Below are 27329 nucleotides of genomic sequence, written 5' to 3'. Positions count from 1 at the left end.
AACAGAAGTTATTGGTCTTGCAAAATTCTGTCATTCAGTCTCCAGATTCATTTCTACCACCAAGACCATATTTTCTAACTACAATTCCTTCCTTGGCTTTTCCAACTTTCATATTCTAATCGCTAATGATCAATGCCTCTTGATTCCCACTGAAGATGCTGGTACAATTCTTCAGTTTGTGCATCACAGGCTTTAGTAGTTGGTGCAAAAAAATTGTATAATACTTGTATTAATTGTATTTCTGTATATGCAGATAGATGTTATCCATCACAGACAGCATTGTATTTCAAAACAGATATTAAAATGTGTATTTTTTGATGATGAAGTCTGTGATCTGTAGGTCGGTGGATTTACCTCTCGGTTCAATTCTATTCCATTGGTCTGTGCATCTGTCATTGTACCTGTGGTAGACTGTTTCAAATGCCATGGCTATGTGGTAGGTTTTGAGGTTTGTCGTTGAAGAGGCCTCCTATTTTGTTCTTCTTTAGTAGTATTTTGCTTATCTGGGGTCTCTCTCCTTTCCATATAAAGTTGGTGATTTACTTTTCCATAATCTGGATCAGAGTTATACTTGTGACTTGCTTTGGTGAGGATGACAATTTCCCAATATTAAGTCTTCCTGTCTGTAAACATGGTATATTCTTCCACTCATGTAGGTCTCTTGTGGCAGTGTTCTGTAGTTTTCCTTGCACAGTTCTTGTTTCTGTGGTTATATTTATTCCTAACTCTTTTATCTTTTGGGTGGCTGTTGTAAGTGGTATTGCTTTTCTGATTTCTTTCATAGAGCTTTCAGTTACTGTAGAAGAATCTGACGGATGTTTGTATGCTACTCTTCAACTCTGCTGAAGCTTTGTTACTTCTAACAATTTTCTTGCTGTAGTCTTTAGAAATTTCTACGTATAGGATCATATTATGTGCAAATCTAGTTATACTTTACCAGTTGGATGTGTTTCATTTACCTTTCTTACCTGATAGGGCTAACTAAGACTTTCAGCACAATATTGAATTTTAACTCAAAACGTAATGCTACTGCTTGGATTTCAAGGACAGAATACAACTACCTCCCTCTGTGGGTTTTGAGACTGAATCTCTAGGAGAGATTATCTAGTCTTACAGCCTAGAAAACCCTGTGGGGCAGTTCTGCTTGGACAAAGGGTCACTGAGTCAGAATCAGTACTACAACATGCAACAATAATAAAACTGTTTTCATCACATCCATATATGTGTGTCTTCTACAATTAAGATCAACTTGAGTCTCGTCATAAAAGGCAGACTTTAAAATGTATGCTCACTGAATTCTATCATCTACCCGAATTAATCATTAATCTTTATTAAGGTATTGTAACTATTACTCAGATCTCTGACTAGGCAAATGTACACAGTACATATATAAACTTTTAAATTAGAGGGGAAGCAAGTTTTTCCTTTTTGAACTCCCTAGAGTTAAGAGAAATCTGAGGTATTTGAGACACACCTTTTTAATGCATACAAAGTGTGTTAATGACTTTAAACATGAGAAGTCTTATTTTTATCCAATTAAAACTGATCATTTAAAAATATGTATTTATAGTTGAATAAAAAAGAAAAAATTTTAAAAAGAATAAAAGATATGTATTTACTGAATTTTGCATGTATGCAAAATTGTTGACTAAAATGTGTTGAATATGACTAAAAAATGTTGAAGCCTACATGATGTATAGTTTATGAAGCAGTCACATTTTTATGTTTTACATTTAATTATGAATGTAATGGGAAATATTCCCATTTTGATAGAAAAAACCCTCAGCTTGTTGATCGGTAGGGCATTCTCTTTCATGGTATAATTTTATGTATTACACATTTTATATGTAATTTTAATTTACCATTCTTTAAATTCCTTAACTCTAGGTACATCTCAACTTTTTATATATCCATCTTCCATTCCTTGCCAATAGTATTGCACTTTTCTACAACTTTGGAAAGTCTTGGAAATCAGATCCAGGAATTATTAAAGCCACAGAAGAGCAAAAGAAAAAGGTAGCAAGATACAGTCTGTATTTATCTGACAAATTTACCATCTGTGTTTAAGTAGCAGGTATTAGAGTGCAAAGGGGGAAAAATGTCTTTTGGAGTGACTCTGTCAGCCTGCAGGCAATGAATTGTTTGATAGTACAGATGTATCATTCCAGGACTAAAAGACTTGTCTGGGTATCCAGTGCACCCTTGTTCTATAGCCCAGATATTTAGGAAAGTAAAGCTTGTAATCTCAATGTCATCATTTGAGTAGAGAATTCAACTAGAGTTAGATTGTCCAGTTCTATTCTGACTCTGAAAACAAATCTTATCAATGATTCCTTTCCACAGTAGAGTAAAACACTGGCACGTTCGTAGTCTGATTCCCCTTTATCCAGGCTGCATAGAGATTGGTATTCTTAAATTACAATATTCTGCAGATATTACTGCTAATTAGTTTTGCAGATTTTCTTAGTCATAACCCAGTTTGAAGATTATGCTCTCATTGGATTTAGAATTACGTTCACATCATCAGCACCTATACAGGCTACTTCATACGATGGGTTTGATTCTCAGAGAGGTATCCCTACAACTAAATTTGGGCTTGCCTTTTCGTATATCCAAGAAATATAGTTGCTTTATTGTAATGAAATAGCACAAGTGAATAAAGGATTTTGCTTGAACTGAAAATCGTGGTAAAGTAAAGATGAACAACTTGTTTATTGATTCATATTTATGACTCACTAGTTGGGGAGCTTTGTCTACTGGGGAAATTTTTCATGTTGAATAAAATATTGCTATTTTTTAAATTCACAGACAATAGTTGAACTTGCAGAGACAGGAAGTCTGGACCTCAGTATATTCTGCAGTACCTGCTTGGTAGTATTCTTTATTCTTTCCTCCTCTTCCCATTGGCATAGCTTAGAAGGTGTGGGGGGTGGGAAACAAGGAAAATTATTTCTTTAGGCAAGCACAGTTTTCACTGCCCATGCCCCCAAATGGCTTTAATCCATAGAAATAAAGATGGTGAAAAGGTGGCTCATTTCTTATGTGCTTATTCCCCTTATTTTTAAAAACTGATCATACTTTTGATTCAGTCTCTTTTTCCCTCTTAAAATGTAACTCACTAAATTAAAAGCTAAGTAGTAAGACACCTAAAAATCAGAGTTTCACTATAATTTCCTAATACATTGCTTTCCTAAATACATTTTAAGAAAGTAGAATTGTATTTCAAAGGTCAAAATGAAAAAATTCATTACATTGGCTTTAACAAAACATATCTGCCAAACAGGTTTAATTTGAATGCCTGTATTAAAGTGCTTGTGCAACTTTGAGCATAATGTTATCATTGATATTAACAGACATCATCTTTAAGCAAATTGTGAGTAAAGATATATATGCAATTAAATATATTTATCGAATTAGATGTAGTAATTTTGACATTGTTTATTAACTAAACACTTAATTTTATATAGAATTAAAAAATACTGTTTTATATGTTATTTTCAGCTTAATTCTTATAAAGTTTATGCCTAAAGTTATGTAGACTGTCAAACCTGTTACACAACGTTTCTCAGAATGAAAAGGAATTAACCCAGTTAGTACCTAATAGAGCATATTTATACCTTTAAGTTATACATTGAAATTTCATTAAAATCAACATTATGTTAATAATTGATTAATGGTTGATAGGGTTGTACAATGAGTTTTGAAATTTAGCACTAGTTTTTTGTTTTTTTTTTTAACATTTTATTACGGGCTCATATAACTGTTATCCCAATCCATACACACATCAATTGTGTAAAGCGCATTTGTACATCATTTCTCAAAACATTTTCTCTCCATTTAAACCCCCGACATTAGGTCCTCATTTTTCCCCTCCCTCCCAGCACTAGTTTTATAATAGGACATCAAAAGGTTTGTGGGAAAACTCCATCATATTTTAATTCAATTTTTCCATGAACTTTTTAAAGCCCCCATTATACTTATGAATTAAATTGCTTAATATTCTTTGATTGAACAGTTGTGATTGTGAATTTTCAAAATATGCTTCACTACTTTCATAATAACTTTAGAATAATGACATAATGCGTATATTCTTTTGTGTTTTCAGGCCTCTTCTAGGCTTAAGAATCATTCACATGATTGATATTCCTGTCTTAGTGCCTAGAATGTTTTTATAAACAACTGTTTCTGTAGAAATATTCTCTTCCACAGAGTCAGATGTTCACTGATGAAGTACTTACCATGTGACAAACAAATTATGTAGTTGCTCAATACAGATAGTCGTTTCATTGTAAATAAATATCCATTGGCAAGAGCAAGACTATTTTTATCAATATCATAAAAAATTTTATTATATTCAGTCATGCACCTCTAGATAATATTACAGATAGTTAATAAAATCACCAAAGCCAAACCTACTGCCATGGACTGAGCTGGTTATGACTCATGGGGTACCTGTGTAGGGTTTCTGAGACTGTATGGAAACAGCCTCATTCTTCTCCTGCAGAGCAGGTTTCAACTGTCCGTCTGAATTCTTAACCTTGTGTTTAGCAGCTTAATGCTGAACCCTTAGTGCCACTAGGCTTCTAGGTATATAATGCTGCAAAGCAGTTTCCCAAAGCAGGCTGTAACCACTGGAATAGGGGGAGTAGGGTGCTGCAAAAGCAGAAACCTATATATCATCCTGGATTATGCCTTATAAAATTTAAAAATAATAATTTTTGTGGGGCACTAATTTTTTTTTTTTTTCCTTGAAAAGGGGATAGTAGGCCAAATAAGCTTGGGAGCCTATGCTATAAAATAAAGACAGTATTTTCTAATACACTTATTAAGATTGGCTGAGGTATTCATTATATGGGAATGCTCCATACCCTGAGAACACATATGCATAAGAGTTTCATAAAAATTGATTATTCTGTAAGTGAACCAGCAAGACTGTTAAGTTCAGGAGTCCTGCTGCAGTCCTTGATTCAGACTTAGTTGACGAGTGTTGTCCAAAGGGCTGTGTGGCTGAGGACTTCAGGTCAGGACAGAAGGGTTTATGCCCTTACAGATTTCTCCTCCTCAGCTTTCGTTTGATCGCGGTGGCTAATAACCCATTCCTCTTGTCCTTGGATTACACAGCCCAACAAAAACGTGTTTGTCTTCGTGCCTTTTCCTGGGCTTATTTGAGGCACAGGTTCAGGAAATTGCATTGGCTAGGACACATCTGCTCTAGTTTCTTATATGTCGAATGACTGGAAAGTGTGTTATCCGAAAAAAAGTGCTTTTGGTATGAAATACGTATATTTTCACGTAGTACACTTTTGCCTTAATTTTTAATGTGTTTCCTTCATGCTTAAAAGATAATTTAAACGCTACATAAAAATACCCTGGGGTTTTTGTTCGTTGATTTTTTTAATGGGTAAGCAGAGTGAAGAGTGTCTTGTATCTCAAAGGTGATAGCTGATGGGAAGCTGGTACCAGTTTTGGAATCCACAGGTCAAATACACCCAGAAACAGGGCTGACATTTCACACACCAGAATGTGTTATTTTAGTAGATACAAGAATTACACAGTCCTCAGGTGCCTTTTCCTTGGTACCTGAAAATAGTGTACAACTTCTGCAAACTCGTAGGGAATGGGAGTGCTTTTGTTGAACCCCAGTGAGTGATATTACAAATATTGTTCCTGGTATGGCTTAGTAACTGGTTACATAGCCAGCACCGAGACTACCAGACTTGTGAAGATCACCAGTGAGTTCTTAACTTCACTTGGTGAGTTTAGAGTAATGTCGAATAAAAAGCATTCCAGAAGGCTTAAATACTGAGACAGCATAAACAATTTTTTCTTGACTGTCAAGAGCTCAATAATATTTTATGGTCTCTGTAAGAAACAGTGGCTATTTAAACTGCCTGAGCATTTTCTTAGCCAGGGTCATACATTTCAGCAAGGGAATTGCTATATCTTATTTTGAGTTCTCAAGAGGTGCGTAAGAGAAATAGATGTCTTGTGTATGCTGTATTTCCGTTTGTCGCACTAGGCGGTGTTCATTCTATTGTACATTGGGTCACTGAGTCAGAACCAACTTGACGGCACACCAAATGACAACATTCTGTTATTTGCTAATTTGCGGAACAGCCATATTTTAATCATTATTAATTCAAAACCTATCTGGCCTTCATTTCACTAAGGAACGATTTTATTGCATTAGTGAATGCTTAGTATCATGACCATTAATCACACTTGGTCTTCATTTAGAAGCCTGGATTGTGATTCTTTCTGTGTGTGATATAACTTACCTACACAGTTACCCTTTAAATTTTTTTTCACTTTTCAGAAATTTAAGGAATGGAGAGAAACATTCTTAACAATAGTAATTTGGTCTTTAATATTTTTGTTACTTTATACATTCATCATTGTATTGTAATCTTGGAAGTTTATATGCTGGAGTAGCTTTATCCTGTTTATTGTTACCAGTTAAAATTTCAAAAGGTAAGAGTCATGATTTTTGTTTGGTTTTATTGTTTGGAAATTATGGTGCACTTTTACTCAAAAAAATCTAGTTGCTTTTGCATAATTGTGATTTGAGAAAGTAAATGTTCAGTTTTTGTCTTGGTTATGGCCTTTTATAGTCCTTTTAACGTGCCTGTTGACAGATACGGAAACCAGTGAGGTCCAAACATTGTGGTGTGTGCAACCGCTGCATAGCAAAATTTGATCATCATTGCCCATGGGTGGGTAACTGTGTAGGTAAGTTATGTTAGTAATTTCTAATTATATTGTTCATTTATAATACTTAAATTATTTTAGATAACTAATGAAGTGCAATATTAGACATAGAAAAGTTCATTTCTACGCTTTATTGCACCCTGCATTCCCTTCACTTTCATTTATCTTCTGATTTACCAACTCGTTATCTCAGTTGGGTTGGAGGGGGCTATAAAGTCAAAAGTATGGAAAAGATTGATAACATTTATCTGTTCATTTCTGGTCTTTCATACGTTACCCATTAGTTAACAAGGACATTTCTACTTTAATTAAATTAAAGGAAATAAGGTAGTAAAGATATTTGAAATAATTTCATGTACAGTGGCAGAGAAGAATGAAAAATCAGAACTCAGCATCTCTCAGTGTTCACTACATAGTCTGATGAGATGGACGAAGTGGTCTGAGGGTGACCATGACATTTTATGAGGTTACAGGAAGGAAGCACTACACGGATGCTGCGACCCTGCTGGGGAGAAGCCTTTGAAAAACTGTATTACAACAGTCACAAAAGTAAAGACAAATCAAGGTCATATTAAATCTCAGAAAACAAAGAGTACGGTTTAAGCTTTAGAGTTGTGATTTATTTGGTTCAGAATGAATATCATTGCAATCATCACATCTTTATGTATCTTTATACGCATTCTTTTTTTAAGACTTTTATTAAAACATTTATTTTATTGTAAACATTCTTTAAAATAGTTAATATATGTGATTATTGTCAAAGTTATATCACACCTTTCATGGCATACCCCCAAAAGGTGTATTACCAGTTGTTTTTTCTTAGCTGAAAAAGATTGCTCTGTGTTGTTCTTTAGGTGCAGGCAACCATAGATACTTTATGGGCTACCTATTCTTCTTGCTTTTTATGATCTGCTGGATGATTTATGGTTGCATTTCTTGTGAGTACAATTAGTTTTTTGCCTTATTAAAACATAAATGTTTGCATAATCAGATACCATATTAGCAGATTATAATAAAAGTTTTAAACTAAAAATTATGGTGTGGGGCACCTTACTACAATGAAGCATAAAGGAGAAAAATAGCTACAGAACTATTTTAGTATTATCAAATTATGTTCAATATATAGTATATGAAAACAGAATTATTGACCAACTTCCCTTTTTTGAATTCTTGTCTACTGAAAAATGTGTTGGTTTAATAGGCTTTGAAAAGCTTCTGGGAAAAATACACCAACATTTTTCACATCATGTGCTTGCTTTTCCCTAGTAGTTCTTACAGTATTTGATTGTGCTAGTTCCTTTGTTTAACTAGACATTTGGGGAAATGTACTTGAAGTTAAATATGCACAAGGCTTGTATTATCCTGAAAAGTAAGGTATTACTGCTTATTAAGAATATTGATAGGTAATAGACATTACCCTTTCCAGAATAAGTTTTCATTCACAGCCATATAAGTTTAATACCTTAGTGGAAATATTTTTTTATTGGACTGAGAACACATTTTGGCAAAAGTTTAAATGAAGATACTAGTTATTGTGCTTTAGGATTTTGTGACACAGCATAATATGCATTAGATCCTGGTTTGAAAATGAAACCTGGGTAGAGGGATGCTTTCTTCATATTTCTGTCTGCAGAGATAGTTGGAATAATGTCTTGGCACTGCTACCTCTTCAAACACAGATTTTATGGTATAGAATATTAAACTTGTTCAATTTTTAGGAACAAAAGTGAGATTTCAACAAAATGTCCTTGGTTGGCGGTGTTAGGCTCTATCAGATTGGTGTATTCTCTTTAGCCATTTCATAGACATTAGAAGTAAACATCTCAACCTGTTATTTTCTGGCTCTGTGGTACATGGAGCAGAGATTGAAAAAGAATTATCTGATCTTTAGATCACTATCAAGGAATTTGTTCATATGTTCACTACTGAAGCAGAAGAAATTAGTATAGACATCAATATATCAAACATAGGGTTGGGAGTGCTGTTTTCCACTTGGTCTCATGAGAATGTGCAAATTTCACTACAGAAACACTGGTGATGTAAACTCACTATCCTTCAGGCCAATCTTGTCACAAAAAACATGTAGTGGAAGCTGGATGCTTCACTTTGACAAATAGAGATGAATAGTTCTAGTCAGAGATCTTTACGAAACACAGTCCTGCAACCGTTATTCTTTAACGGTTCTCAAAGAGTGGCAGTGGCTCTCAGAGAGTAGGAGACTTATGTTGGAAGCAGTTTACCTCACCAAGGCGACCCTTTTATGTTTTCTATCCCCTTCAAAAGTAAAATCTCATTTATATATATGAGGGAGCTTCAAAAAGTCCAAGGAAAATTTTCATTATGTTTTCATTGTGGTTTTCCACAAACTTTGCGGCCCCTTGGTATATCCTCTTATTTTTGTATAAAGAAAATGTTCTTTTGAGTATATGTATGCAATGCCAATTAAATAAAAAACTATTCCTAACATAAAGTAAAATTTTAAAGATTGGTTACTGCTTTTCCATTAAAAATTTTTTTCCCATTAAAAATTTTTTATTAGCATCTAATTGTTATTAAAATGTATAGGAAACATTTGCTATTGAAAATTATGACATAAATCTAGACTCGTTGACCATGTTTTCTAAGCAGTGCCTAGTACATATGCATACATTGGGTGTTTGATTGAGTACATATGAATACTTCTGCTCTGGTTTAGACTGGGGACTCCACTGTGAGACCACTTACACCAAGGATGGATTTTGGACATATATTACTCAAATTGCCACATGTTCACCTTGGATGTTTTGGATGTTTCTGAACAGTGTTTTTCATTTCATGTGGGTGGCTGTACTACTCATGTGTCAGATGTACCAGGTATGTATATGTGTGCTTGTTAGTGTGCTAACTGAAAACGTTCATAAAAGTTCAGACTCTGCTTAAAAGATACTGATGTATTATTCTCTTTTGAAACATTCAAGCTTTCAGTGATTCATTTTATCTGTGGATTTATCTTCTCTTGTCGGGCTGCTAACCAAAAGGCCAGTAGTTCTAAACCACCAGATGCTTTCTATTCCCATAAAGAGATACCACAAAGTCTCAGAAACCCACAGGGAGAGGTCTACCCTATCTTGTAGGGTTGCTGTGAGTCAGAATTTACTTGATAGCCATGAGTTTATATCTGTATCCTCTCCTTTTTCTCATATTAAGAATGCTTTAAAATATTTCTATTACATTTTAAGTAAAATTGAACACAGCAGACTTGGTTCTCACTTACCTAGCTTTATACTGTGAAATTGAACAATTCTTACAATGTATCAGCATTCTCATTTCCATTCTGCTTGGTGTTCCCATTGGTCCAGCTTTCCTTCTCCTGCTTTATTATTTCATCTTTGCTTTTGGGTAAACGTTGACCCTTTAGTTTCATAGTTGATTGTGGAAGGGAGCACATTACTCATGGATATATTGTTTTATAAGCTCAGTGCCAAGTTCAAAGGGTATTTTAGGGGTTTCTCTATTGGTCTTCAGTAGGTCTTGCTGGTTTTTGGAATTTGAACTTCGTTCTAAATTTTTCTCCCATTCTATCCAGGACCTTCTCTTGTGTCACTGGTTAGAATGGTCTGTATTGATAGTCAGGCACCATCTAGTTCTTTTGGTTTCATGTTAGAAAAGGTATGGTTTATGTGAACTAAATTCTTCTTTAAGACTTTAGTTTATTTCATTCACCTTTAATTCAGACAACTAGAGACCAATAGAGACCAAAGTTCTGTCTTAGTTTCACATTAAGAACTTTTGACATTCAGGCAGAGCTTTATATTCCTGTTGTCCCGGTTTCAAATACATCCAAGTAGATAAAATAGGAAGCTAGAATGATAATGCTATTCATTTAGTTTTTATGCTCATGGTATAATTTTTATGATCCAAAATAATAACTATTTGTTTACTATTTTAAATTATGGTTTTTAAAAAGTACCCTTTTAAGGAGGGTAGTGGTGAACTTGTTTGTGCATAATGGAAATCTGTCCATGGCCACAATGCCAAGCAACCTGTTTTTAAATATATTTCCCATTTAGCTGACTACTTTACACAGTGATAATGACCTCATGTAAATGAACTTGACGATCTTCTCTTGGAGAACCAAAATTCACGCTTTATAATTTTCTTTCCATCCCAGTCCTTTTGAAAATAAGCTTTTAAAATATGATACATTCAGAGTGAGTAATGGCTTGCTTGCTTTTACCTGTTAGATATCATGCTTGGGAATTACTACAAATGAAAGGATGAATGCCAGAAGATACAAACATTTTAAAGTCACAACAACATCTATTGAAAGCCCATTCAAGTATGTACACATTTGTATCTTGAATATTTTCCCTTGTTATTTAAATTTTCTTACGGACTGAATTCAGTAACCATTTAGTGAGTACGAGAGAGCATTATGTTAGTTGAGTGGGGCAGTAGAGTTTGAAGTGGGCATTATTTTGTTTACTTAGTAATACTTGAAGAAACTTACAAATCTACTTCAATATAAAATTTCTTCAAGAAGTACCATTGGTCATTTCACATTAACTGTATATAAAGAAATGTAAATGTAAGGGGTTTCAAAAAGTTTGTGGAAATAACCCTTTTTGATTTCCTTTTTTTAATGAGCTTTCAAAAGCACCTTTATGTATGTAGATGCGTATTTGTGTGTACACATACGTATATATAATTTGCATTCAGTTTGATACCTAGAAACAAGTGTCCTAATTGTATTAAATATTTAAAACTTTGAGGTACTTGCCATTACCCTCATGCTTCTCCAGTGCTATTCTTTTGTGTTTCTGGAAAACAAGCAAACCTTTAAATAAAAACAAACATAAGACAGGCAGCTTGGTGGTTTTGAGAAATCTCCCATAAGTATAATTTTTATACAGTTTAATACTTATTACATTTCCAAATATATCATGTTATTGAAATCCTAATATTTCTGGGTTGCTTATCTTAATCCCTTTGTCTTTTATTTTTAATGTCAGTGTTACTCTTATGTCTACTCCCAGATCCATATTACTTATAATTATTTTTTCTTACACTTTCTCAGTTTTGGAATTAATTTTCCTCTTTCCAAAGATCCATCTATCTATAAAATAATTATTAAAATTGCATATGATTAAAATTTATTAAAAATGGCATATGACACTGGAATGAAAAAATTGATAAGTGAATAACTTTAAAATTGAATTTTATCACCCATTAAATTAACAAAATAGAAAAAAATAATTGTTGGCAAAACTGGGGGCAAACAGATAAATCATACATGGATAAATCAAAAGATGGAAGTACAATTTGACAAGTAACGGGTTTTTACAGTTAGAAAAAAATATTAAAATTATATTGAATGTTATATTAAATCATTGTTCTTATTTACTCTGTTTACTTACTTTGGGTTCTATTTGTGTTTTAGCCATGGATGTATAAGAAACGTCATAGACTTCTTTGAATTTCGATGCTGTGGCCTCTTTCGTCCTGTTATTGTGGACTGGACCAGGCAGTATGCAATAGAATATGACCAGATATCAGGATCTGGGTACCAGCTTGTGTAGCAGCCTATTTTCTAATGAAGCAGATTGCTGAGTGGTGCCTGAAAACTGTATCTGTCCGTGTCTCTCTCACTCTCGAATCCACATCCTTTGAACAATAGCATGTTGTGTGTAGGGCTAACAATTAATTTTACAGTTTTATTTTTTCCAACACTTTTATTAACAGAAGTAAAGATGGACAGAACACACTGCCACTACTGGAAAGAAGAAATGCCATAGGATTTTAATGGTTCTTCATGTGGAAATTTCCAACCTACTCAACTTTTGGGTTTTGTTCTCATACTTTCCATGAAAAGAGAGTGGACTATTCTGTTGACAGATATGGTGTACTGATTAGAAATGCTTGATTCTAGTTAAAACGAAATTTACAGCATATGGTTACACTTTGTGATGCAAGCTACTGTTTATGATGCAATCTACTGAGTCAGAACCAACCCAACAGCACCTAACAACTGATAGTAACTGCATCTCATTCCAGAAGAGTCGTCTCAAATTGATTCCGATTCATACTGTGTACATTTTAGAATGTACATGTAAGTAATGTGATACAAATCATGTGGTCATATTAGGGATCTACTGCAATGTTTCTTCAAAGGCGTAAGAAAATAATGTTCTTAAAAAATGTGCTAAAAATATTTTCTATCAGCTGTTGCCTGGCTGGTGTTTCTAGTTCAGTAAAATAATTTGTAGTAACCTTGCGCTGGGGTCTTCTGGTCTGATGATAAAGCACTTGCATGAGCATCGTAAGTCACATTATTTTGTTCAAACTTAAAAGCCCTACTAAGTGCATGATAAATTTTGTAGGATGTATACTAGTAGACACTATCCAGTGAGTATAACTTAGAATTTACCTCGCTGTGCAAATAGCATAATTCTTAAGAATTGAGGTGACATTTCCAGGAAAGGCAGAACAAATAAGTTAATTCAAAATTCTTAAGTCCTAGATATAAATGGATATTTCTTAAAATTCCAAGATGCAAAATAAACTGTAGGCAAAATAATGGCATTTATCTAAAGATGGAGCATGATCTCTGTACATAGCACATGTGAATTAAAGAAAAACTAATGGTATATGTGGTTTTTCAAAAATGACCTATCGGAACATAGAATTTAATCCCAAAGATTATTTCAATTTTCCTAATATTGAATGTTTTTAAATTCATTAAAGCTCTGTGTAAACAGTTCAGAAAGATTTTTTTACTGTAAACATGATGCACTGATCAGTTTGTGTTACAGCATTTCCATACTCTCAAGGTGAACTACTAGACACTTGCTTCATAAATATTGTTTACAGGGTAAGACTTGGTTTAGTCCTCTAATGTGCTGTAGCAAACTGTGGTTCGAGAAACCTGTGGGAAACCTGTGAGAGGGAACGGGGTAGGTGGGTGGGTGGTCAGACTGATAACAGATCCTAGACCAGTGTAAAGAATGTGTATCTGTATATATATAATTTATCAAATAGTTTTCTCCTTGTGTCTGTATGTGTTAGTGTATTTAAAGCTGCTCATTTCATTTTATCCAACCAAAAAGAAAAGGGAGATAACTAATGAGCTTCTAGTGCTGTCCAATATTGCTGTTAATAGGCATTACACCCTGCAAGTTCACTGCATGTCTGCTGCTTGGTAAAATTAGTTTTCCCTGTAAAACGCAGATTACAGGGATTAAAGCAATCTAGTGGTATAACCCGCCCCTGGCCTTAGTAAGAGGAGCAGTGAAAATGTATATAGTTGATGTTCAGTATTTCCAAGTACATTTTTATATATATATATATATAAATATATAGTTGTTCCTTTGACCACAAGTCACACATCAAAAAAGACTACCCTTAGTGTATGTGAGTGTTTTAATATTAGAAAAATTGGCATATGTACTTTATTTTTGAAAAGGAAAGAGAGGGTGTGGGGTGGCAATAGCACTGTGCCATTTTTGTCATAGAATGTAAGAAACTGGTTAATTTTACAAATGTGTCTGCTAGTTTTGACTACTAATTGGGGGAATTTTTAGATATTTTTTGAATTCAAAGTTATTTATACAATAGTAGAATTTTGTTTTAATTTTTGTATTTTGAGCCACTTCACATGAAAACTCAGTTTTGATTTTTATCAAATACATTTTTATGAACAGTTGGTTGAAGACTGGTAGTTTTCTCCAAGTTTGGATAAGAGTGTTGTTACCATTTTCTTTCTTTGTGGTACAATATTCTTTTTAGTGCACATGACATATCTGTAGTTAAACAGAGAAAAAGACAACCCTCTGGGATGTAAAATTATATGGGAAATACTACCAATGTGAATTCTTTAGTACTAACCATCTCATAGTACAAATGAAATCTGTAACTCAGAAATGGGCAGATGATACGGAGCCAACCGTGCAGCAGCTACCGTCTTTTAAATTATTTCGTAGGCCCTGTGTGTGGAACCAATTTAATCCACTGCTAACGTGTGTGAGGGTGACACATTGGGGAACAGTGCACATCAGCTTAATTGGATAATTTAGCAAGTAGCAATTTAATTTAGCCTCAGCCCAGACATGAATTTCTTCCTTGGAGTTTTTATTCATAATTTTTCATGTTCCCAGGAACTTATTTAAAATATTAATAAATGTAAAACAGCATTATTACATCTTAAACTATGGATTTTTTAAAAATATTTTCTTTATAACTGTGCCAAGTATTATTTTATTACTTACTGTGTTACTCTGTGGAAAGAAAAACCTGTAAAGTGTTTAATAAATTAGCTCTCCTTACATAAATTAATTCTGTGAAAATTTTGTAAAATATTAATCAGAATAAATATTGACTCTTAATTACATGCTTGTGTTGTGAGTTCACTTAGTTCGCTTCAAAAAACCTGATTGAACGGTTTTGGTAGTGGAGCCTGCGATCTCAGCCTATGTATGTATTGCCTGACCCAATATGAGTAAGGGGACTTGAGAATCTTAGTTAAATTGGCAAAAATAAATGATGGGGGAGATTGGTGTTGCTGTTTTTAAAAGATGAAAGAATTTTTGTTTGTGTAAAATTATTCAGGATTCTCATGTACTGAATCTCAGTGTTAAAGCTGAGTATGTTGAAAGCCAATGAAGAGACATTAAGTCTATCAAGTATTGATCTCATTTGCTTGGAAAAGCAAAAATGAAGGAATCTTTCATTCCCTGGTGCTTACGTGGTTAAAGTTAGAGAGTCCAATGTTAATAGACGGTTTTGTTTATATTTATTAAGAGAGTCACTGGCATATAATTCACATCATACAATTCAATAATAAAGTATATTAAGAGTTGTACTGTCATCACCACAGTCAACTTTAGAACCTTTTAGAAACTTTTCTTCTTTCTTATACTCGTTATTAGCTCCCCATTTCCCCCCAACCTCCCCTGAAACCATTAATCCAGTTACTAACTATAGACTTACCTGTCCTGAATTTTGTATACATAAAAACAGAAAATCACAGCAATAAAGTAAAACAGAGAAAAACCTTAGTAGAAAAGAAAGCCGAAAATATTTTAACTGCATCTGTGAGACTCCACTTCCAGTGCACTCTGCATGATAGCAATTCCCGGCCCTTGACTATGATCAGAAGTGATTCACTAGAGGTCTAATCCATACGTGCACTCTGCAAGTGGATTTTGGACTTCTGTCATCCATATCCTAATGATAACCAGGTGTTCAAAATTTAAGCTCTGATACCATTCCCTTTTAAAGATTTGGATTTTATTATTTACAATTCTTATATCACACAAACGGGTATGCTGCTTCCATGTGGACTTAGTTGACACTTCACTTAGATGGCTGCTATTTTGAAAACAATCCATTAAGATTCCCAGTTGCCATTCCTTCTAATAACTGGGCACCATCTAGTTTCTTTGCTTCTTTTCATTATAGCACCATATCTTCAGTGATCTCTTCATGAGGGCGAGCATCAAGTGGGGCTAATTGTGCCTAGGTTGGGGCTAGAATCAAGTTTGAGCTCAAAAGTAATCGATAGATCTTTGGGTTATTTATATCATCTCTGATTCACCTTAGAGACATCATTAGCATTTTATGTTAGAGAACATTATCAATCACCCCCATGAAGCATAAGGTAATTCTATTGATGGTGTCATTAGTTTAGCCATTGTTACAGTTTTAAAACACTGTTGGGAAAAGGAAATTATACAAGTATAGGTTAGCTGTGAACCACAATACGTGAACTGTTGACTTGTATAGATTAAACTCAAGTGTCTGGACACTATTTTCACAAACAGTGGGGGGGAGGGTAATAGGGCAAAACTTCTAATAACATTTATTCACATCCGCAGAACTTTCCCTACCAGATTAATACATGTCATAATAAAACAAGGGGGGCATTAAAACAGACAGTAGTATATTGTAGTCCTAGGCCACCCCATTCATTGGCACCCTCAAAGCAAGAGATGCCAAACCAAAGTCCAATAACCACTGGTTCTGTGCCCTGGGGATAGCAGTCATCTGCTCTCACACTAGAGAATCTCAGCCTTCAGTCCAAAGACAGGCGTGTTTGAGGTAAATCCCAGTTCACAGAGTAGTTTCCACATCAAGTCCTGGTGTGGCCTATGAGAGATGAGAATCTTGAAAGGACAGAGTCTTAAGTCCCAGTAGGCTATATAATTGGGTCACAAAGGGTGAACAGGAACTAGGTCAAAAATGTCCAAGTAGGATCACAGCCCTGGCATAGGCGCTCTGTGTTAGGTTACGTTGATTAGAGAAAGTGACACTCTGTGAGAGAGCTTTAATCAAGAAACAGTTATATATCAGGAAACCATCCCAGCCCTGTCCAGATCAAGTCTATACGCCCGATACTCGTCCATAAATCCCTCTTCAGATTCATGCAACTACATGCAATCATGCAGACCACAGGAGGATCACAGGCCAGTGGGTGCAGGGTCTTGTGAGTCCAATGGGAGCGGAAGCATCACAAGACTCGCAGATCTCAGCTGCGTGGCTCACCAACAGGAAGGTGAAGGCAGAGAGGGTGGCCTGCCTCCAGAGCCATTTATCTCAACACCTCTAAATTAGGTCATCAAGGTGGGATTTGATTGACAGGCTAAACTTCACCCCTTCACTTTTATATCTTATTAGAGTTGACAGGAAGTTATCTACCACATTCCCCTTGGGTTCTAGATAGGTTAAGTGTTTAGCGTTTTTTACCTACTGGGAGGTTGTTCATCCCTGCTTACCTACCAACAGAAATGTAATAACCTATCAGGCATACATGTCCTCCACCCCCCATCTGGACTTAGAAGTTTACTTATCACTTTTGATTTGGGGTGACTATAGCAGAGTTTATGGTAGCAACTCCCCCCCCCCCCCTCTTGAGAAACTGACCCCAGCGGAGGTGAGGTCTCCTCTGTCACAGTGGTTCTTAGCTGTACATATAGGGAGCGGATAGGAGGTTCATGGGTTCTAGGCAGACTGTTGCTTGGGAGGTTGACTGCCTTCACTGTGATGTTCATCTTTAGATGTGGAGATGTCTTCCCATTCTGTTTCTTGGCACTGCTCAGAGCACCGTACCTATGAACAGCTCAGGGGAAGTGGTTTGTTTTTTTAAAGTCATTTTATTAGGTACTCATATAGCACTTACCACAACCCATCCATCCATTGTGTCAAGCACATTTGTATATTTGTTATCATTTTCCAAACATCTACTTGAGCCCTTGGTATCAGCTCCTCATTTTTCCTCTCCTTCCCCCATCTTCCCTCATGAAACCTTGATAATTTATTAAATTTTTTTTCATGTCTTACACTGTCTGATGTACCCCTTCACCCACTTTTCTGTTATCCGTCCCCCTGGGAGAACGGACATGATATGTAGGTCATTGTGATCGGTTCCCCCTTCCTCCCCTCAACTTCCCCTTCTGGTATCACTACTCTCATTGGACCTGAGGAGTTTATCTGGCCTAGATTCCTGTGTCTCCAGCTCTTACCTGTACCTGTGTAGGGAAAGTGGTTCTTTTAAGAGTGTAATATGCCATCAGTCCATGTATATTTATATATTTATAAATAGCTAGTCATATTTACAGCTAGTAATTTATAGCGCTTATTATTGGTAGTTCGTCAGGAGCCATTGTGGTACAATGGTTAAATACTGAGCTGTTAGACCATAAGTGGCTCTGGGAGAAAAAGACCTGACAATCTGCTCCCATAAATAGTATAGCTTAGGAAAACTGATCCCGGAGGAACATCACGATTTAAAAGAAGAAGGTCACATTTCCAGATCTCAACAATGACAGCCATGGTAGTAGAAAGAGCCTGGTACTGGTCCAGCAATAGGCACATCAACTAATGGGGCAAAATTAAGAACTTCGAAGTAACTGCCCATCTATGGGCAGCTAACCTTGACAAAAAACTAGAGCACATGGAGAAGGGATAACAAATGTTAATCAATAATGTTGGCAAAACCACCTCTTCACTTGCACACACAAAAAAAGCCGCCTTTATTCTCACATAATATATAAAAATGAGCTCAAAGACTTAAATGTAAAACCTAGAAACACACAAGTCATTGGTGGAAAAGAGAAGCCATAGTTTATGGCACCATCAAGCATAACTGAAAACAAACTAGACAAAGTAGAAGACTGGGATCTAGAAATTGGGCACTCGTGCATTAAAGTACTTCACACACAAAAAGAGAAAATCCACAGATGGAGAAAGAATTGGCAACGACAGAAAAGGGACAAATCTCTAAAGTTTATAGAAAAAACAACAATGAGAAAAAACAACAATAATTCAACTTAAAATGGGCAGAGAACCTGAGAAGACATTCAGACAGCCATCAAACATGAAGAAATACTCCTAAATATAAGGTACAACTATCTGTCTTTCCGTCAGGAGGGAGAGTGAGGAAACTTGAACAGCCCGAATTAGCCCAATAAGCCCGAATGTGCTAGTGACTCAGACCAGAACTAGACGGTACCATTGCTAACTGCTCTGAAAGGGATCCCATTAGAAGCCCCCGAATAGTCAGTCAAAAATAGGGAACAAAACCAAAACTTGTAGAAAAGACTGCTTCCTGGTCAGAGATTGGCGGAACCCCAAGACTATGGGCCTCCCAGGTCTACAAACAAACTCGCCCCCGTGGCTCCATTTTCAGCTTTGCAATAAACAGGCCCGTAAGGGGGGATGATACCAGGAAAGGAGCCCTCCGTAAAATAATCACATAGCATCTACACAAGGCCAAGTTGGGAGTGTTAGGAGAGGGGATGGGAACAGGAATCACAGGGGAAAAAATGATGAAAAAACAACAATAATTCAACTTAAAATGGGCAGAGAACCTGAGAAGACATTCAGACAGCCATCAAACATGAAGAAATACTCCTAAATATAAGGTACAACTATCTGTCTTTCCGTCAGGAGGGAGAGTGAAGAAACTTGAACAGCCCGCCGGCGCCCCCTAGCGTCCCTACCAAGGAGGACGCCCTCTTCCAGCCCGCGGGCGCCGAGGGGCGCTCTGAGCCCGGCCGGCCTCCGTCCCCGGCCCGGCGGGCGTGCACCGGAAGCGGAGGTCAGGCCTCCGGGGGCCGGAAGAGACCCCGCCCGGAGCGGCCGCGCGCTGTCGCTCGGGGGCTGGGCGCGCGCTGTAAGGAGCGGAGGTGGACGGCTGACTGGACCGGCTCCGCTTGGGGACTTCGCCACACCACGCACGTGGGTTGAAGCGGAGACGTCTTCAGCCACCCCTCCTTCCTCAGCCCCCAGCGCGGCCCTCTCCGCTAGCGCCCTGGCCCGGAAGCTGGAGCGGGGGTGGGGTGGGAGGGCTGTTGGGCCTGCTCTCGCCGTGGCCGCCGTGCCATCTTCCCCATCTTCAAGAATGCCTTCGCGCTGCCGCAGCTCAAACAGGCGGAATCACCTCTGGCCAGCGGCACAGGGCCGCCTTTATGGGGAGCTGGCCTCCTTGGGTGGAAGGTGCGTGCGGGGCACTTGCTCCCAAAGGGAAGGGGGTCCTCTAGCTCCTTCTGGGGCGGTCCCTCGCCCTTCGGGGGCCCTACTGGGCCAGAGCACCCTGCCACAGCCGGCCTGGCCATCCGCCCTGGAACCTGGAGCAAGCTCAGGGTGACCGCGCAGGGGAGGGATCCCAGCTTTTGTGCACCCCAGGCCACCTCTGAAGTCGAATTAGAAAGGGCTTTTTTAATTTAAAAATAATAAATAACTACTGAGCTTTGTTGACCCCCTCCCCAGAAGAATGTAATACAGATATAAAGACCACACAGGTGCGAACTGAGAGAGAGAGAAAGGACCTCTTCACGGCCCACCAAGCCCCCTTCCCCAGGACGACATCCCTGCTATGCACAGCCAATGCACAGAGAGGACTGTAGGGCGGCCTCACCTTGAGAATTGACATTCACTGGAGACACTGCGGAAAGTGTGCCTGGTTTGCCCCACGCACAACGGGGTGAAATGGGAAGGGAGCGAAACGGGAGCAAAGTAACCAATTTCCTGAGGAATCCTGAATAGACTTCTGACTCGGGACAGGGCTTGGCACCTCATCAGACCGGACTGGAAAATACTCATAAAGATCAGCAGACAGACCTGGAACTATAAAATAATAATAACACTGACAATGAAAGCATTACAGCCTACTCACCTCTGTGGTGCTGTTCTCTGTCCTGTAGGGTCACTTCGAATCGAAATGGACTCAGTGATACACAACAATTGATGATTCTCAGAGGTTGGATATACTAAGAAATAGCTGTAACCATAATAAACACAAAAATAACGTGACTGAAGTGCAGGTTATCAGCCTCTGACACAGGATCTCCTCAGAGGTGAGTCTGCCCTTGCCCCCTAGCTGAGTTCTCCTTGCAGGCGGAGACCACAATACTGGGCAGAGTGTGGGCAACCACCTAGACTCCTTTGGCCACCATGAGCCCTGGGGTAAAGCACAGGCCTCTCTGGGCTTGCATTTCCTCAGCTGCCTCCTGGGATTAGTTAGATGACACCCTCACCCTCACCATGCTAATGTACGCAGGACTTCCAGGTTTGTTTTAGCTCTAATGGTGCTGATGGTGCTGCTTGTTGAGTCTTTCCGGGCCTGAAAAAGATGTGCCGGGAGTCTCTGCCCACCTTCCACCCACAGGGCCCATTCTACTTCTGTCCTTCCTCACAGCACCCATAGAGAGAAATTTTGGAATTCCTTTGAGAAGAAAAATTGGGGCACAGGAGACTGCTGATGGCATCATGCTCAGCAAATCAGCATGATGACAATGAGTTTGGGTTTTGGTCTGGTACTTTGTGACATTTTCTAAGTGATTTTTAATTGAAAAACAAATCCTTGCCTCCCCCATTTGTTTCATAAGTTAATTTCCCTTCATGTAATAGAGCTCTATATCAAAGTTTTAATAAATTCTATTTTAACAAAATTCTATCACTTCACAAGTCAAAAAATGGAAACAACCAAAATTTCCATCAACATAATAGATAAACAAAATGTGATATAAATATACAGTGGAATACTTTATCCATAAAAACAAGTGAAGTCCGACCCTGGACCGGCCGTCGGCAGAATCATGGCAACCCGGAACCCCCGTCCCTAAGACTCTGAAAGTGATGATGAGTCTTATGAGGTATTGGATTTAACTGAGTGTACCAGAAGCCACCACTGGTGGAATCGAGTGGCCACAGTTCAGGACCCATGGCAGAAAAATACTCAGTAGCCACTCAGATCGTAATGGGTGGAGTGACTGGCTGGTGTGCTGGATTTTTGTGCAAATATAGCAGCACCTGAAATCAATATAATTGAAGAAGCAACAGAATTTATTAAACACAACATCGTGATGTCCAGTGGATTTGTGGGATGCTTTTTGCTAGGACTTGCATCATAAGGACACGAATGTTCTAACATAGTGGCTCCAACTGTGACAAGAGCAGTGGTGGTATCAGGGTGTTGTCTCAGCAGCATCTGCCACCAGATTTTCTGGAGCAAGGAGCAACAACAAGCTGGACAATACTGGGTTCATTACATTATTGTTTTGCCTTCAGGAACTTGGCAAACTTATCTGCTGTAAAATACCCTATGTCTTTAATAGTATTCTTGAGCAAAACATGGTTAGCTTTCATCATTTAAAAGAATATAACTTGGAAGTCTGGCTAGACCAGAGGAGGTACACTGGTACAGATAGGAACTGAAAATACAGGGAATCCAGGACGGATGAGCCCTATAGGACCAGTGGTGTGAGTGGCAAAACAGGGAGGGTAAAGGGAGAATGGGTAAGAAAGAGGGAACCGATTACATGTGACTGTGTGTGACCTCCTCCCTGGGGGACAGACAACCAAAAAGTGGGTGAAGGGAGACATCGGACAGGGCAAATATGACAAAATACCCATTTATAAACTATCAAGGGCTCACGCGGGAGGGGGGAGCGGGGTGGGAGGGGAAAAATGAGGACCTAATGTCGGGGCTTTAAGTGGAGAGAAAATGTTTTGAGAAACGATGTACAAATGCGCTTTACACAATTGATGTGTGTATGGATTGGGATAACAGTTGTATGAGCCCCTAATAAAATGTTAAAAAAAAAAAAAAAAGAATATAACCTCCTCCCTGGAGGATGGACAGCAGAAAGGTGGGTGAGGAGAGACGTCGGACAGTGCAAGATATGACAAAATAATAATTTATAAGTTATCAAGGGTACATGAGGGAGGGGGCAAAAATGAGCTGTTACCAGGGGCTCAAGTGGAAAGTAAATGTTTTGAGGATGATGGCAATAAATGTACAAATGTGCTTGACACCATGGATGTATGTATGGATTGTGATCAGAGATGTAAGAGCCCCTAATAAAAGTATTTAAAAAACAAACACAACAACAACAAAAATAATTTGCATCTTTCTAACTTAGCTTATAAAATATTACCCATGATTGTAGATAGGAAGAGGGAAAAGCGATCTGCTTGTTGAACATAAGTTCAATAAGTAAAATATCCTCATTTTATTTAAGATGTACTTCCATTATACTTTCCAGTATAGTAGCAATGATGAATAATTTGTATTGTTTCAATATTAAGGGCGAGTCTTTATTTTAAGAGATCTTTGCAGTAAACTGAAGAACTGTAACACCCTTTTGTGGAAAGATTTAGAAAAAATAGAATTACTAAGGATGTTAAACAGACTACTGATGTATTTTAATATCAATTTTTAGGTTCCGTTTTCTATTTGGGCTTTAATGTACTTATTTTTACCTGAAGTTCTACTTTGCTGAAATAATAATTGTAGTAGACAATTTGAAAGAAAGTCCTTTGAAGCAAATATATGTTGAAAGCTACCTTTTCTTTCTTTGTTCCTTTTTTTAATGTCTGTAAAAGTATCTTCTTGTACGAGTTTCCAGTTTTTAAATTTTGTTTTTCATGGTAGCATGGACAGAAATAATTTCTGGGTGTATATAGTTGGGCAAGTGCTTTATTTTATTAACCTTGGATGAACTTCCATTCTCATTTCTGAATTCCTAGTTATTACTCTGGCCTCTGGTCAAAAAGAGGTAAAGGTCACTTTAATATTTAGTAGTAGAGGATGAATTTTCTGTTTGAAGAACAGTGATTTTATGTGTAACTAAGAAATTGTAGCTTAAAGAGAACTGTTCCCTTGATCTAGTCTGAGATGTAAGTGGGAAGGATTTCAGGCTTTGGCTCTCATTTTATTGGTTGGACCCCTTAAGCCAGTTCATTGTGTCTCCGGGCCACCATTGCACTCCCTCAGAGACTCCTTTGTTACATTTTCTGTATTGTTAAGTTTTGTCTGTGGCATTATAGTTTGGAGTTGTAAAGGAAAAAAGCCAGAACAGTCTGTTTTAGGGGTCTTCAGATTGGAAAGATTTTGCTCAGGCTACCACCTTTCCATAGACAGCCCCCCATCATATAGTTTCTGTATTGTGACCATGGCATTTCATGCTTTCAAGATTGATTATAGTGTGAGGGCTTTCATTATTGTTGAGACTCCTTAAAGTTGAATGTGAGATTGATAGTGGATGTCTTCCTTTACTCTCATTAGTGCCTCAGAGATAATGCTAAATAAAATTCAGAATTTCTTATAAAAAAAAATAAGTGAAGTCCAAATTACTAATACTAGACTAAGAGATACAAAAACAGATAATATGACTTTTGTCTCTAGGGGGTTACAGTCTGTGGAGGAGGACAAGAGAATAGACTTATACCACAGTGTGATAAGGCTTTAAATATAGGTTGCTGGCTAGGTTGCCCAAACAATATGCCAGCAGAAGGACCCCTAACATAGATGGAAAGTCGAGGAAGTGAGGGAAGCTTCTAAAGTGAAGCCCAGTAGGCAGAACAGGAAGTCTGAGTGGCCCATGGGCTGGAGCCGCCAGCCGAAGAGAAAGCTCCTCTGTGATGAAAACTAAGAGCTGTATGAATCGGAAAGCAGGTCAGCCAAGGTTGGGGCGGGCGGTTCTGAGGGAAGATGGAGAAGGATAAACAATAAAGATAGATTATGACGAGCCATATTGAAACCGGGTGGTGTGGTGGTGGTGGTTAGGTGTCATTGAGTCAGTTCCGACGCAAAGTGACCTAGCATACAACAGAACAAAGCATTGCTGGTCGCGTGCCGTGCTGTCCTCACAAGTGTTATGGTTCAGCTCAGTGCTGGAGCCACTGTGTTAATCGACCTTGCCCAGGGCATGCTTCTTTGTCACGGCCTCTCTATTTTACCAATCAGGAAGTTCTCCAGAAATTATCTCTCCTGACAGTAGTCCAAAGTGTGAGATGAAGGCTCACCACCCTTGCCTCTCGGGAGCACTCTGGCTATACCACTTCCAAGACAGATTTGTTTGACCTTTTGGAAGTCCGTGGTACTTTTAATATTCTTCACCAACAACATAATTCAAATTCTTCTTTGGTCTTCCTTATTCAGTGTCCCAACTTTCACATGCATATGAGGTATTAAAAACACCAATGGCTCTCTGGTCCAGCCATTTTGAATCAGAAAATTATATGTTTTACTATGCCAGAATGATAGATCCAAGAAGAATGGGGTTGTATTCATCATCAAAAAGGACATTTCAAGATGTATCTTGAAGTATCATATATTCTCAAGTATAAACCGACCTGAATATCCACTGAGGCACCTAATTTTACCACAAAAACTGCATGAAAGTGCTGTAAACTCAGCTTATACTCGAGTATATACAGTACAATGTTGTCTTTGGCAGGATAATATCTATGCTTATAAAAGGAAATCCAGTCAATATTACTATTATTCACATTTATGTACCAACCCCTGAAGCAAGTTATGAAGAACTTGAAGGACTCTACTAATGTCTTCAGTCTGAAATTAATCAAGCACCCAGTCAAGATGCATTGATAAATATTGGTGATTGGAATGGAAACAAAAAGGAAAGAACAGTAGTTGGAAAATTTTTCCCAAACATTTTAATGTGCAGTCAAGGTTGAAAAGTACTGCTGTATGGGGATGGGTGCCCAGCACTCAGATGGCTCCTTAAGAGCAACTTTTCAATCGTGGAAAATAATAAAGAAAGATAGACAGTGGGGCACAGGGGCTCCCTGTCCCTATGTCAGGACCAAGAGAGTGAATGTATTTTCCAGTGGGCATATATAATGGTGCTTATAGATCTTTCGAAAGGAGTATGTGTCATAAAGCATACACATGACATAGTGAGGCATATAATACGTGGGTAACATAATGAACGGGCAATGAAAATGACTCGGTGACCTCAGATGCCCCTGAACCCTCCCCAGAGGAGCAATCTGTGATTAGTATCAGCAAGAGATGTCAGAGAGAGTTTGCTGCATTTTGCAGTGGTTTGGGTTATAGAACCTGATTGCTCTTAGCTACAGATAACTTTCATACATAATGACTAGCCAGATGCGGGAATGAGACATTTTTGTGGTAGCCCCTTTATGACTGCTCCTTAGGAGGGCTATTACAGGGAGCACATTTTCCGTTTGGAGAGTGTATTTTAAAACAGTTCTGTCAGAACAATGGAGATGTTTCTCAAAATAGGGCTAGTTTTCCATATCCATGGCTGTGAGCATAGACATAAGGCCAAATACACTCATTCAACTCCTCAGTTTACTTACAGCTTGATTTCTAAGGGCTGGGCATCTAAAATGTAACCATCTTCTGACAGCTACCCTGGGACTATATTTCCATATGAAGTACTTGGGCTAGGGAATAAGTAAAGATATTGCTATAAAATCATAAATACATTTAGTAAACAAAATCTCAGTATGTGAAGCTATTGTTTCTTGACATAGTAGGTCTATGTACTTCTAAAACCTGTTACCATCTCTATAACTCCTCCCTGAAATATCTGTACTCTTAGATTTACACCATGTCACAAGAGCAGTTCTGGCATCCTCAAAGGACTTGAATGGTACTCTTTTTCAATGTTTGAGGGGGTTGTGGTTTGTTTGTGTTGTTTTTTTCAGTTTGTAGCACAAAAATAAACTTGAAAAGGGAAAATCAGGGCTTTAAGGTAAGGTTTACCAACAAAATTCTTATAGGGCAGCTCTTGCAATCCTTGAAGAATGAGTTGGTACATTATCTTGATGAACAACAACAACAAAATATCTTTAGCAAAGATATACTTTTTTCCAATTTCTTTAGATTTCATAATAAACTCACGAGTAGCCTGTGTCCTTTGAAAAAAATCTATCAAGCTTACCCCTTTGGAATCTAAAAAACCATCAGCATTGTCTTCTGAGCTGACTTCTTTCCCTGGAGATCACCCTTAAATGGCCCATCCATCTAAAAAATGCTGTTTTAAGTTCGGTGGCATTCCCATAAACCTGTTGCAAAGCTGCAAAGATTTGGAAAGATGTCCACCACTTGCATTTTGCTAAAAACTTTTTTTTTTAAATCACTTTATTAGGGGCTCAACAACTTTTATCACAATCCATCCATACACCAATTGGGTAAAGCACGTTTTCACATTCATTGCCCTCATCTTTCTCAAAACATTTCCTCTCCACTTAAGCCCCCGGCATTAGGTCCTCATTTTTTCCCCTCCCTCCCCGCTCCCCCCTCCCTCATGAGCCCTTGGTAGTTTATAAATTGTTATTTTGTCATATCTTGCTCTGTCCGACGTCTCCCT

At 37.7% G+C, this 27329-nt stretch overlaps 1 protein-coding gene and 1 pseudogene across 1 annotated transcript in view; both read left to right on the top strand.

The window, feature by feature from the left end:
• Positions 1-15071, top strand: part of ZDHHC17 (zinc finger DHHC-type palmitoyltransferase 17) — a 101097-nt gene extending 86026 nt beyond the window's left edge. The window contains exons 11-17 of the mRNA XM_045288739.1: positions 1892-2016; positions 2809-2871; positions 6636-6729; positions 7563-7646; positions 9404-9561; positions 10932-11026; positions 12128-15071. Of these exons, the coding sequence (XP_045144674.1) occupies positions 1892-2016; positions 2809-2871; positions 6636-6729; positions 7563-7646; positions 9404-9561; positions 10932-11026; positions 12128-12266 (758 nt within the window). The 3' untranslated portion in view covers positions 12267-15071. The remainder of the gene's footprint in view (positions 1-1891; positions 2017-2808; positions 2872-6635; positions 6730-7562; positions 7647-9403; positions 9562-10931; positions 11027-12127) is intronic.
• A 5117-nt stretch (positions 15072-20188) lies between these two features.
• LOC123521588 lies at positions 20189-22398 on the top strand (annotated as a pseudogene).
• Positions 22399-27329: the final 4931 nt, after the last annotated feature.

Source organism: Echinops telfairi, unplaced genomic scaffold (assembly GCF_000313985.2).
Source record: "Echinops telfairi isolate 266 unplaced genomic scaffold, ASM31398v2 ScPeMD7_2;HRSCAF=8, whole genome shotgun sequence".
In the NCBI taxonomy this organism is placed as follows: domain Eukaryota; kingdom Metazoa; phylum Chordata; class Mammalia; order Afrosoricida; family Tenrecidae; genus Echinops; species Echinops telfairi.
This window is presented reverse-complemented; position numbering and strand designations above follow the sequence as displayed.